General features: G+C 45.8%; 1 protein-coding gene across 2 annotated transcripts in view; it reads left to right on the top strand.

Annotated features, from left to right (window-relative positions):
• The window catches only part of rnf220a (ring finger protein 220a), a 126,879-nt gene extending 116,549 nt beyond the window's left edge, over window positions 1-10,330 (top strand). For both annotated transcript variants that reach the window (XM_076162246.1, XM_076162245.1), the window contains 3 exons: window positions 3,849-3,960; window positions 7,233-7,307; window positions 9,202-10,330. In XM_076162246.1, coding sequence (XP_076018361.1) covers window positions 3,849-3,960; window positions 7,233-7,307; window positions 9,202-9,273 — 259 coding nt within the window. In that variant the 3' untranslated portion in view covers window positions 9,274-10,330. The remainder of the gene's footprint in view (window positions 1-3,848; window positions 3,961-7,232; window positions 7,308-9,201) is intronic.
• Window positions 10,331-13,540: the final 3,210 nt, after the last annotated feature.

Below are 13,540 nucleotides of genomic sequence, written 5' to 3' on the forward strand. Positions count from 1 at the left end.
GTCTCTGATCCCAGATGGGTAATGATCTGGTTGCCTCCCGGGGCGTCCTCGTTCCCCTGCTCATTCCCCTGCAAGATAAATGAGCTCGCACACGCACACGCACACACGCTATGCCTGAGACACTCTTTCCCCTCCCAAGATAAATGGCCCCTCCAATGCTGCCAATGCGATTGCTGCCAAATTTGGTGCTCCAGCCGGAACAATGCAGAGAGATTTCCATGTGGTTTCTGCAAATAATTAAATCTGTCCTCAATTTGGAAGTGATGAAGCTAGATTTCCACCCGCCTTCCCCCCCACACTGCCCCCACCCCCCAATAGCCCAGTCTCTCTCTCTCTCTCTCTCTCTCTCTCCCTTTCTCTCTCATGTTTCTTTCTTGTTCCATCGCCAAGCTCAATTTCTCCCTTTTTTTTCTTCTTTTTCCCCCATTTCTCTCGTTCATTTCTTCCAGTCTTCTGTCTCAATTTCTCTCATGCGTTTACAAGACCCCTCTCCCCTCCCTTTCCTATCTGACCTACACATACACATATACATGCACACACACACACACAGGTCAGGCAGAGGCAGGGGAAATCAATAGTGACTTAAATGTTTTATCATAGTGTGTCAGTGTAGTTAAGGCCTGGGTTAACATGCTGCAGCAGAGAATGGCACTCAGAATAGTTTTAATGGCCCTTTTCTCACCATACAGATACCATCATGAAGATTTATTTTACCTTGTAGCTTCGATCTCCGCCAGATTATGACATCACCCTGTTTGATCAGGAGTTTTCCGAATGATTTTTAATGTCATTTTAATTGTTTGTTGCCTAGCGCTCGTGTTGAGAGAGAAGCTGGGGACAAATGTAGGTAGACAGAAGATTAAGACCCAAGGCTGATTGAGATGGATGGTGGAATTCTTCAGCCAGTGTGGGCACACACACAGACACGCGCACACACACAAACAAACTAATAAAATGAGAAATGGCCTCATGCACAGTGGGGACAGGGGGCTAAATAGAGGCTAGGCAGAGCCATCTATCTGTCTCTGTCTCACTTTCCCCTTGCCACAGGGATGACATCAGACCGAAATGTACCACAATTTCACTTTATTTGACTCGCACACACACACACACACACACACACTTGCACACAGAAACTTTAACGTGGCCCAGCATTCCCTGTGGGACTGTAACTAAGTTGGAGCCGGTTTCGTAGCCTCCTGTGTAAATGTTGATGTCAGGAGTCGTATCTCTGATTGTATACGAGGTCCAGACACGAGTACCATTTCAAGGAATTGAGTATTTGGCAGTTTCTTCTGACAGTTTGGTCAGAAACATGCACACCAGTCGCCTGCTGGAGGTCGCAAAGGAGCAGATACCGGTCCTGCTCCTGGGTTGATGCCCTTCTATGGCCGTGTCTAGATCACCTTGTGTAATGGCCCATCTCTTGGTGTCTCCTCCATGCTCTTGAGACTGTGCTGGGAGAAACTTTTTGGAGATCCTGTCCTGCTGTTGCCCCTCTATTGCAGCTGTTGTCACTTTGACCAAAGCAGGTGAACTTGTGCTTCCTAAATGGACAGATTGATATCCCCGAAGCTTAACCTGGTGGGATACTGTGACGATTAAGTGTTCCCTTAATGTTTTGTCATATTCTTCGTGGAGATGAGAAGGATGAGTCAAGCATGAAGGCAGTTGTGTTGGAAGAAAAGGACGATTGCCACTGGGTTTAAGAAGAAAGAAGAATGGTTTGGCAGAGTTTAGTGGTAGAGTGAGCGATAGAGGGATTTAGTAAAGCCATTAACAAAAAGAGAGACAGCCTTGTTTGAGGTACAACACCACCTAGTCCAGTCCAGTCCAGAGTCTACTGCTGCTTTATAAGCGAGGAGGCTAATCAAGCCTAAATGGCTTTTTACAAGCTCAGAACTAATAAGAGGAGAGGGTAAAGCTGTTTATAAGGCATGGAGAGTCTGACTAGGAGCCCAACTTCGTCTTTACAGACACAGGACGGTGATGAGGTTACAGGGAGGAAGACGAGGGCAAAACCTGCTGGTAGATTGGGAGTTGCAGGGTAGCTTTGCATTCATAGAAGCTTTCTCTCCAATAGCTTATATTGTTGAAGGCCCTGTGACGCTGCTCTCTTTGATTATTTGCGCGGTGTTGCAGGAAGTGTTCAAACTTTCCTATTTCTGTGATTAATGCAATAAATTGATTGTATTTCTTTTTTCAGAGAGAATGTAAACATAATTGGATCAAAATCTGCATAAATTGAATGAATCCAACTCTCTCAGCAGTACAAAGAATCATATTGAGTCCATGTAAATAATGTGAATGTGTAGCTCTGATTTATTAGACATGTCACATGAAGACTCCATAATAGTCATTTCTTGAGTACCAACATAATAAACATATATTCAAATAAAGGAGCAGTCGGGGCTATAATATTACATTATTATCACATATCTTGGCACTATGCTATGAAACGTGGCTGCAGCGGAATTTTTGAGAACCAAATAGGGATTTCTTGATCAATTTTCTGAACTGTTTAGACAAATGACGCCACGTTCAGAAAGCAATTAAGCCAACGATGAACATAACAGAGGGCGACGTGCTATGATAGCCCATCAAGTCTGGTGGCGGTCGCACAGACCTGAAATGTTTAATTTTCATTTAATCCTCAGATTGGTTTCAGTGTTTAGTTTAATTTAATTTAATGAGCTTGTTTCAGGATGTGAATTGAAATAAGAAAAGCTGTCTTTGTTTGAAACGGAGATTAGTCCAACTCTATTCTTCTGAAGCCTCTGCTGTTTGAAGACGCAGCGAATGAAGCCATAACCTAAGCAAACAAACACACACACACACACGTACACACAGCCACTTATCATTTCTCTATTGCTCCGACTCTCCCTTTTTGCTCGCCGGTTGTCCTTCCCCAGCCAGATCAATACCATAGATCAGCTGGCTATAAGGCTGCAAAATGACCACATCACCATAAACACACTTTTTCACACACACACACACACACATAAACACACTAACGCTGCAACTCATCTGAGAATGAGCGGATGGCTCCTTCTCCGATGAATCCCTGCGGCAAACGGTCAGCAGCAGAGGCATTGTGGTCGGCACGTGGGCCGTATTGATTCAGTTATGGCTGCTTCATATTCTGTCGAACAGTGTTAAATGCACATTCTCTGTTATCATTCCACACATTAATCAGCAGCTGCTTAGAGACAGGAAGTCAAAGGAGGCGGGGGAGAGAATGAAGGGGTTGGAAAAGTGGAATGATAGAAGAGGAAGGGATATGGAGGGAAATAAGTATACATGCAAGGAAATGAAGAGGCTGAAGGATGAAAACGAGAAGTTTACATGAGGAGTTTGAAGTTGAGAACAGGAGTGGAGTCTGAGAAACAAGTGTGTGGGCATGGGAGAGGACGGGAACTGGAAGGCCTAAAGTTGTTTTATCAGTTGGAAGGATGCATTTGGACACCAAGGTAACGAGATGTTGGCCATGTCAGTCAAAGCATCACTCTATGCTGCCCAGAGATTGGGCAGTAATAGTAGCTTGACATTAAAGCGAAATGGAGCGATAACGTAATGACGTCCACTGCCACTGCTGCTGTCATTTCTGTCTCCCTCTGACGGAATCGTAAATGTTTTAAATGTTCCAACGCTGAGTGGGGATGATAGTGTTTCTGACCTCACACTGCCCCCTGGTGGACAATGTATTTAAGCCTCCAGACTGACATTAAAGTACACAAGGGAGTATGAGACCAACATGGCATGATAATGAAGCCTTAGATCACGGTCGTGTGTTTTAAAAGTGTCAAAATTAACAGACTCTCTCTCTTTCTCACCCCCTTCTCCCACAGGGTAACAGAGGAGGAGTCCACAGCCACCACCATGGAGGCCCTGAAGGCTCGAATCAGAGAGCTGGAGAAACAGATACTGAGAGGGGACCGATACAAATGTCTCATCTGCATGGTTAGTATGAAAGTCTTACAAGAACATACTGTGCTTTAGTCTGAAGGTGCTACTTGAAGGGAAACCTGTTATTTTCCCCTATGTTTATAGTTAAATGTAGAAGGAGTTTGTATCGAACATTGTCGACGCTTGAGAATGTAGCCCTAAAGACATGCATCTGAAACCTGAAGGCAAATCCCTTGGCCCTGAACGGCAGTGTTGTCTGAATGCTGTGTTTTGATTGGTCCTTCACCCACTCCTATGAGGCTTCTCAGCTCGCATGTGCGTTTAGAAGGCGGTGGGTGTTGCCAGCTCACGTGTAACACAGCGGGAGAAACACAACAGACTTTTCACCAGGGCCCCAAAAGGACAGAGTATATACGGCCTGGTGCAGGCTCGGCTCGTACGCAGATGTGAGGGAGGCTCTATAAAAAAAGACCATCTGCACGTCTGGGCATTCGGCGCCCTTCCGCTTTTAATCACGACCGTGCAACTCAACTGCAGGACTTTGAGTGGCGCTGTAGAACAAAGCCGCTTTCAAAGCCTCCTAAACACAAAACAGTCTTCACTTTGGTGCTGCAGGAGGAGGGTTGAAGCGTACAATAAAGTATTTCCAATGTGGAGCCCAATAGAGACAAATAGTAAACTTGATTCACTGTGTATGCATTGTAGATTTTGTTCATTCTTTGGGAAGAAGCAGATGCTCATAGTCATGAATGTGAGAGTTTTGTGCTTTATGCAAAACTCTTTTTTTTAAGTTCATCTCCCCTCACTGTTCCTGGTGGTGTGATCGTTGGTGACGGTGTTCTGTTGTCACTGTGCTGTCGTCGTTGCAGCTCATGCATGGCTTTGAAAGTCTCACTGGATTGTCTGCAAGAAGTCGGTTTCTGGTGCTTTCACCATCGTGTGTGTGTGTGTGTGTGTGTGTGTGTCACCATCACATCGAGACCAAGTGCCTCCAATGAGGAATGAAACATGGCCACAGAAACGGACATAGATCCCTCATCCATGCTCAAGGCTGACAGCATGCATTGATGATTGATTGGACGTACAGATCAATACAAGCCATATGTTTATTTTTGACATTATCAGATTCTTGAGACGTGACTTTAGGGGCACACACACTCTGAGTCTCCGTGTTCCCCACTTTGTTACCATACTGTCATCCTTTAAGCGTGTGTGTGTGTGTGTGTGTGTGTGTGTGTGTGTGTGTGTGTGTGTGTGTGTGTGTGTGTGTGTGTGAGAGAAACGGATAATTACCGACGCCTGCACTTCCTAAAGGTCGCTGGGTGCCTGAGGTGACACGGAGGGCACGGCACACAGATCGATCACTCATTGCCCCATGGACACACCACTCTTCCCTGCTCATCTGTCACTGTCCCTCATCGCACACACACACACAGAAAGAGAAACTCATGCAGTATCCCTACACACACACATCCGTCTTCCAGCATATCTGTCTCTGCCTGTCATTAGCTCGTCACCGCTCTCCCTCCCTTGTCACGGTGTCACTGATCTGAAAAGCATCAGGTCACTCGCTCGTCTGCGAGTGCAGGAAACATGGAAATGATTCCCAGACAGATTTTGAGCAGAGCAGCAGAGATGTGTATCAGGAACTGGGAGTACCGATGCATTAACACAGTATTTAAACAGTTTTCCACGGATCACAGCTGTCAGGTCGTTGAATTTAAGAGGGAAACCGCTGTCCTGTTAGAGCCGCGTTGGACGATGTTGTCGTTTCTCCTATCTGGTCCTGAGGCCACCTTTGCACCGCACCGACACCTACCTATGGGTTTCTACCCCCATCTAGTGGCCATTTGAGGAAGAGACTACCAGCCTTGTTTGGAGATCTCTGACTGGCTGTTCATGATGCTGCCTTTACTCTTAGCCACAGAATTTGAAGCACAGTACAATAAGTGATAATGATGACTAATGACATTAATGAAGACTGTGGTTGCTTAATAATTTCACATTTGACTATTTAAGATGTCCACTCCATCTATGGCCTGGTGAATGCTTGCTGCTGAGATGACTGGCCTTCATATAGACTGTTGACTGTCATCTGCACGTGATGATGACATCGCTCCTCCCCCACCCTAATATCACACACAATGTCTCACAGGCCCACATCAGACACACAACAGACGGTTCCCAACCCAGCCCAGCCTAAAGCTCTAAGGGAAAACTCAGCAAGAATCTTAAATGTGTAAAGAAAAAGGAAGAAGACAGAATACCTCGCCTCAAATGGCCACGTGTGTAATCAGACATAATAAAGCAAATACTGAACAACACAGAGAGAGAGAAAGACATTTACATTATTGTGGACTCCATCTGCATTGCTTCATAAAGTTGAGTAAAGACCCTAGACTTGGCCTTCACTGATGGTCAGATCGTACGCCTGCTACCTGTGTGTCCACCTCCACATCATCAGCTGTGCTCATTTGTTTTGTAATGGCGTTCATTGCCGTGACTTTTTCTCTTTGGAGCACTTGGTTTGAAAGTTTGTTGATTTGCCGCTCTCGCTGCTCACCCGCCTGTGCGTCTGTGTGTGTTTTCTCTACGCGCGTGTCGACGGTGGCCTGTGGTCTGTGTGTGTGTACGTGCGTGCAAAGTAAACGCTGGCCTCGATGATTAGCTGCCACCTTTAGCCCCTCCCTCTCCTCTCCCATACCCCAACCCCTTCCGCAGAGGAAGCCTGCTATCCAGTCAGGCACGGAGAGCAAGAGCCTAGGGGTGTGGCCGGTGTCGCGGCCACTGGCCAATGAGGTCGGAGAGAGGCAGCCTAAGTCCCTCCCCCTCGGTCTGTACTGCCTTTATAGGGGCGTTGTGATTGGCGGCTACAGCAGCGGCATAAAGAGGCTCCTCCCACAGCCCCTACGGAGGGTAAGGCACTCCCTCCCTCCTTCCCTCCTCTTCCTCCCACCGTCATCCTCCCTCATCTCTCTGATCTTTTCAATGGGAAAAGAACAAGAAGACCTTCACATCCTCCTCCTCCTCCCCCCTCCATCCTCTGCCTGCTCCCCTCTGCCTCTGCTCCGTCTGCCCCGCCGCCTGTCCGGAAACTTGTCTGTGTCGGTGTGTTTGCCTGTGTTTGTGTAAACCTGCGGGTTGCCGGTCTGATTGTCCCTCAGCTGCCTTGCTCGGTGGTTCTGTGTACTGCTGGCTGTGTCGTTGCATCGTCAGTGCTTTGACATGGTTGATTGGTTGGTCAGGGGGGTGTGCAGTGTCGTATCGGTGTGGATCTCCAGTGTCCCGTCAGTCCAATCTAACAACTGTCCTCTTCCTCCCTCCAGGACTCCTACACCATGCCACTCACCTCCATCCAGTGCTGGCATGTCCATTGTGAAGAGTGCTGGCTCAGGACTCTGGTACGAAATACACACACACACACACACACACACACACACACACGGGTGGACACACACACCCTCTGAGCGTCTCATGATATGCAGTTATTGCACTCTCATTTCATACTCAGTGAGTTTCACTCAGTAGCAGAGCTCCACAGGGAGGAACTATGTTCTAAGTACCAAATGGATATTCCCCAAATGACCTGTTCTCTTAACACACACACACTCACACACACTCACACACACTCACACACACTCACACACATGATTGAAGCTATGCAAACACTTAAGCGTTTCCATTGAATGGTCCCCAAAAGGCCTGTTAAATGTTGCAATAAAGTGGTCAACTCTAACCTCCAAATGAGTCCAACATAAAGCCTCTGGTCCACACACACACACACACACACACACACACACAGAGGCAGAGCGGTCTTGTTGGTTATTAGTTAAGCTAATATATTCAGCAGTGTATAATTATCTGCTGCTAATGTGGTCGAGGCAGCGCAGAGGAAAATTTCATTTTGGCCGCCCTGAAGGAGAAAAACATCTTCGCCTTTGCTTTCCTCTTATTGTTTTATTCCTAAGCCTTGTCTTTCTTACCAACACACACACACACAGAAGAAAATAACTAATAACTATAGCACATGCTTTTGTATTGCGCTCCAGTTGTTGGGGAAACTTCAGGCTCCTCCCTCCTCTGTCTCGCTCCATTTAGACTCGCTAGTGAGCCCTGCTACTGGCTCACCTAAATGGAATGCAGCCATTATTAAAAAAAGACACCACCCTTCACATGAAATGAAGTCGAGAAGTCAAAATGGAAGTGAAAGCAAATTCCCGTTTGTCCGGTTTGTTACGCCCTCCTGGGGAACGATGACATCACGTATCACGGACACACACACGGCTGTTTAATGAGTGCAGCGTGACGGGCACACACACACTGTTGGGAACTCTGGGACAGATTAAGTGAGAGACAGAGGTTTATCAGGCCTTTCATGATGAACATTAACAACCCAGAATACACCGCACACACTCCGCACACACTCCACTTCTTTATGGATATGAGGAGACTCTAAAGAGTTGTGTGTGTGTGTGGAGCCACAAATCCTCTTCACAGGAGTGTGTTAGATCTGTCGGGGCCCTTGGATCACCTTAGTCCTGTTAAGTGAGGGAGGGAGTGAGGGAGGGAGTGAGTGAGTGAGGGAGTGAGGGAGGGAGGGAGGGAGGAAAAGAAGCCTACAAATCTCCAGGGTCAGACCTTCTCTTGCTCAGGTCATCCTGGTGTGCAGGAGCTGGACTTCTGAGATCTCTGCATTCTCTCACACCCGTGTCAGACGTACACACACACACACCCTGCTGTCTAGTTTGTCTATTGTGGAGCTTTTGGGAATTTGACATCACACCACCTGCCGTATTTGAAGGTGCTCACTTCCTTTGTAGATTTATGGCTACGATAGCAAACAAGGCAGGGCGATGACATTTATGACTTCCATGACATTTAATCTCCTCAGCTTTACACACACACCACACACACACACATGACAGTGGACTGACAGCAGCCTCCACATACCACACAGTGACCTTTGCTAGGGTGCGGTGGTCAGTTAGTGAGCTGACCGCCGCATGGTCCACAAGTGTCTCTAAAGAGGGTTCATCTACTTATTGTGCTTGAGTCATGTCGGGTAATTAGACATTTATTTTCAAAGCTTGGAGAGAACTGTCTTTACAATTTGTGCTCTGAGACGGTGATCAGAGGAGACTGGTGTGATTTAAGGTGACAAAGTGTCCGGATCAATAACATGAAATAGCATCATGGCAGTGATACCTCCTTTCGGCCACTAGGGGGCGGTCTGTTCATGCCCAAATGTGTGATTCTTGTGAAGTTAACGGAGGCTTCATGTGTGTGTCTCCCCAGGGAAACAAGAAGCTGTGCCCACAGTGCAACACCATCACCTCACCTGGAGACCTGAGGCGTGTCTACTTGTAAAGAGCGCAGCCCCCGCTTCTTCGTCCTTCTCACCCATTCCTCCCCCCCATCCTGGAACTCGCCTCCCTCCCCTCCATCAGCGTTGTTTTTTTTGTTTCTTCTTCTCCTGTGTCATGGGTTGGTAGTTGAAAACCTTGGAGTGCAGACAGAGACCTGACGCCGCTGCTCTGTACGGAGGTTAAAACGAGCTGAACGGACAGACACAAAAAAAATCCCCAAACCCAACAGGCTGCGTCTGGCTCTCTGTCTCCCTCTGCTGGTGGACAGTGCTGGACCTGGGTTGGATTTAGCTCAGAACCTTCTGGGACCCTGAAGGACCGTTCAGTGGATATCTTAGTACTTAATAACCTCAAACCCAAGGTTCCTGGAAGATCCACTTATTTTGGAGCGATGAAGAAAATTCCCTAATGTGGGAAATTAGAAACTTCTTGTATTTCCCTTGGGAGCGCTTTGGAGCTGGACAGCAGGCCGAACCCAGACGACTTGACAGGACTACGTTTTGACGTTTTCACCTTTTTTTCCAGGCCTAGAGAAAACTATAAGACAAAGAATAAAAAAAGGACCTGTCCACTCAAAAACTGAGCTTTCAACCAAACTGAGAATGACCTCTGTGTTCCTCCTCTTCTCGTTGAGAGCCCCGCTTCCTCCTCTTCCTCCTCCTCCTCCTCGTCCCTCTTTTGTGGTGTTCTAGTGAAGTCAACCAAAATTTTCTCCCCCCCAAGATGCAGCGCAAGCACATGTATTATAGTCTATGTATGTTTACAATGTTGGGTGTAAATGGCATAGAATTGACACACGCAAACATATGTACACACACACACACACAGACACACTCACAGACATCAGCAGACACACAGAAGTATATGATAACAAAGTCCTGTTTTTAGTTGGATGGGAATGATGTTTGGGGGAAAAAATGGCTGAAATAAAGAAGCCTTCTTTATTTTTAAAAAATAAAAAGCAGCCAAACTTGTATTTCGCTGTACAGGAATTTAAAAAAAAAAGTAATGATAATTAAAAAAAAAAAAAAAGAAAATACTCAAATGTAGACAGTCAGGATTTAGATGGTGTAATTTTCTCTTTCATGCGACTGCAGCGCCCCCTTGAGACGCTCGCTGTGTTTACATGCACGCTACACTCCGGTTTACGTGTCCTCGTCTACCATTCAAGCAGGAGAGTGAGGAGAGTCCAAATTATAAAGTTAACATGCCTGAATGAACTGATTAAAGTTATTTTCCTTTCACTCTAACGACGGTACACATTCATCGCCTTAATCGGAGCGTGATGGAGTTTCAACGTGCATGTAAACGCAACGAGTGTAGAACGGAACAGAGAAATCTTAGTTTGATCCTGTCGCCCTCCATTTAGTGTAAAGAAGCAGCTGAGCCTCCTTTAACCTCACACCTCTGCTTCTCCACTGTAATAACAACATGCTCAGATCACAGTCAAGCCAACCATTTTGTTTTACCCCCCCACCCCCACCTCGCCCCCCCCAACATGTCGCAAAAATAAACCCTCTCCATTGTTCTCATACAGCGATGCTGCAAAAAGGTTCCCAATGTTTGAAGGGCAGGTTACTGCAACGAAACGAGTCGAGCCAACCTGGCAACCCTAACCGGAGCCTCTGCCCTTCCCTCGACGGCAGCAGCAGCAGCCACAGCAGCCAAGGTGGTGGTGTGCTTTGTGTTTGTAAAACTATGTATTCTGTGATGTCTGTATTGTTGTAAGAAATGCTGAAAAAAAGGAAAAAATAAAACTTCTCATGCCACGAGTTGTCCCATTCGCACCAAACCAGGATGGAAAATAAGACGGAAAGAGGAAGTTTTCCGATTTGTTCACTGAAAAGAAGGAGAAGACGGCCTTCCCCGCTAAACACACACTTCTTTCTGTTTATGTGCTTCTTTTATTACACTGTGTCCCGTCTCCATCCACTGTGAAATACTGAAGAAGGCCCACAGTTCAACACATTTGCTTTATTTACAGAAGAAACAAGCCTGTATGGATAAAGAGAGTGTTAAGAGTTGTGCGTGGCCCTGACTTACTGAAACACAGGCACCTGATCTTTAATCTGCTTCTGAATGAGTGTGTAGACGGCAAAGATCCTGGTGCAGCTTCTCAGATGCTCTTCCTGTCTCTGCTTGGAATCAATGAGTTCCTCTGGCCCGTGTGCAGACTCCTTATCAAGTCAACCCCATCAGTGACATCATATCTGACATCATGGCCACCGGATTCTTATATTGCGGCCCTGACTTATCCCCTTGTTCCCTTGCATTAAGTTGCGAACGCAGTCTAGTCATGGCCACCCTGTTTCTATGTGAACACAAGATGTCTTCTCTCCTCTCCTGAAGGTCTGGGATCCTTCATGAGACAATAGTTTCTGGGACTTGTAAAGCATGTGAGCAACAGCTAGGATAGAGGAGTTCCTCATCTACAGTGATTCAGAATCTCTATTTTCCTTTTTCTCCCCCTTTTGGTTTGCATCATTTCCTTTCACATCCTTGTCAAACAGAATGTGAAGCTACACTTAAGTTGGACCCGGATCTGAACCTGCCCCAAAGATGATAAATTGCACAAGAGGATTGTGTCAGAACTAATTGGTGTCTTGTATATTCTTGGAAATGGTACACGTCTTTCCCGTTTGTAAACTACATTTGACATTAAAGTTAATGATTGTAAATCTCATTTGGCTGTCGGTGTCTCTTGTCCATTCCCATACCTGAAGATGTGATCGAGCTTTAGAGCCTCAGGGGCTTTTTGGTGGATTTACAGGTTTTTTGCTGCATTGATTAATATAGGAACTCAAGCTCTACAACTATGTGATCTTACAGGAATCTAGGTTTTAGCTTGCAGATCTTAATCCAGATGTGGTATTTATGAATATGTTGTTCAGATAGTGTAAACAGGAAGAGTTTAAAACGTTTTTTGAGTCAGTAAGTGTTAAATTTAAATGAGTAAGGGATTGAATTTGTGCAAGTGAACACAGGAAATGGAAATGAAGAGGAAGGAGTGGTGTTGCCAGATCAAACAGTGTGTGTGTTTAATCCTGGGTTGGGTTCCGGAAGTACCAGCAAATCCATCAGAGAGGCACCTGCAGAGAGACAGACAGGAAATGGGAGCAGCAGAGAAGGCAGAAGAGTAAAGTCCCTCAGGCTGATGAAGAGTCATTAAGGCCGTTAAGGTCATCAGTGGCTCCGCCCAAAAGCACTGGCTGCATTCCCGCACTTGTGTCCCCTCCTCCGCTCATACAAATGACTTATAAATACTCATAACGTTACAAATACAGGAAATGGACCTCACCCTGCCCTAGTGTAATAAAGCAGTGACGGTAGATAGCACAGAGTTTGTAAAGTTACCCTTTCTATATCCTTATTGTCACTTCCTTTAAGAGTGTGGCATATCACCAACAGTTACTGATACTAAACCAGAATCAGGTGATGTCATCATGGCATAGTACAATTTATTTAATATTAATCTGTTTGTGTCTTATTTCAAGGTTATGGCAGTAACACTCTGGTCTGATGGGCCTTGGCAGAGGCATGGGGAAACTCTGACGTTCGATCTTAAGAGGCTAAGTAAGATCATTAAAATGGCTTCAAATGAATTCCCAATGTACTGTCAGTATTTTCCCTCACTAATGCAGATCATCCTCATGCAATGCTTATTTGTGTCCGTGAGGTGGCAGTGTTGGATCGTGAACTTCCCACAATGTTTCTTAGTCAAGCTCCTTGGTCCTTCTGCAGACTGTAGTTTGTTCAAGGAGAAATACTTCTCGTTGTCTTGCAGCTGGTGGTTATCAGTTAAGCTCATTGTTTACTTAGAGATACTGTCATGGGATTTGAGCAATATGGCAACCTCTCTCTCTCTCGCGCTCTCTCTCAAGTATTGGGCGGGGCTGCACACAAGTGTTACACAGTTACAAACACTTGCCATAAAGGCTCTTACTCTCTACATTTCTCTCTGACTCCAGGAGTAGAAACACAAATGAACATGTAGAGATACAAGCTGTGATCACTGCATTTTCATTGTGAAGTTGGAGACGTTTCACAGCATTAGATGGTCTGCATTCAGGTATTTGAAAAAGAAAAGGAAAAGGAAAAGGGAGAATCTTGATTGGCTAGTGTGAAGTTTAAGCTTGGCACTTTTGGTTCATTCATTATTTTTTTTAAACACAGGAGTGAATAAATGTGAGGCTAAGACTTGTTCGACAGAAAGTTCACTTTCTTATTTATTTCCATGAGGCAGCATTACAGGAGCCACAGACTGTATT

Source organism: Genypterus blacodes, unplaced genomic scaffold (genome assembly GCF_046128005.1).
Source record: "Genypterus blacodes isolate CSIRO-AG114 ecotype Tasmania unplaced genomic scaffold, CSIRO-AGI_Gbla_v1 ptg000120l_1, whole genome shotgun sequence".
Taxonomy (NCBI): domain Eukaryota; kingdom Metazoa; phylum Chordata; class Actinopteri; order Ophidiiformes; family Ophidiidae; genus Genypterus; species Genypterus blacodes.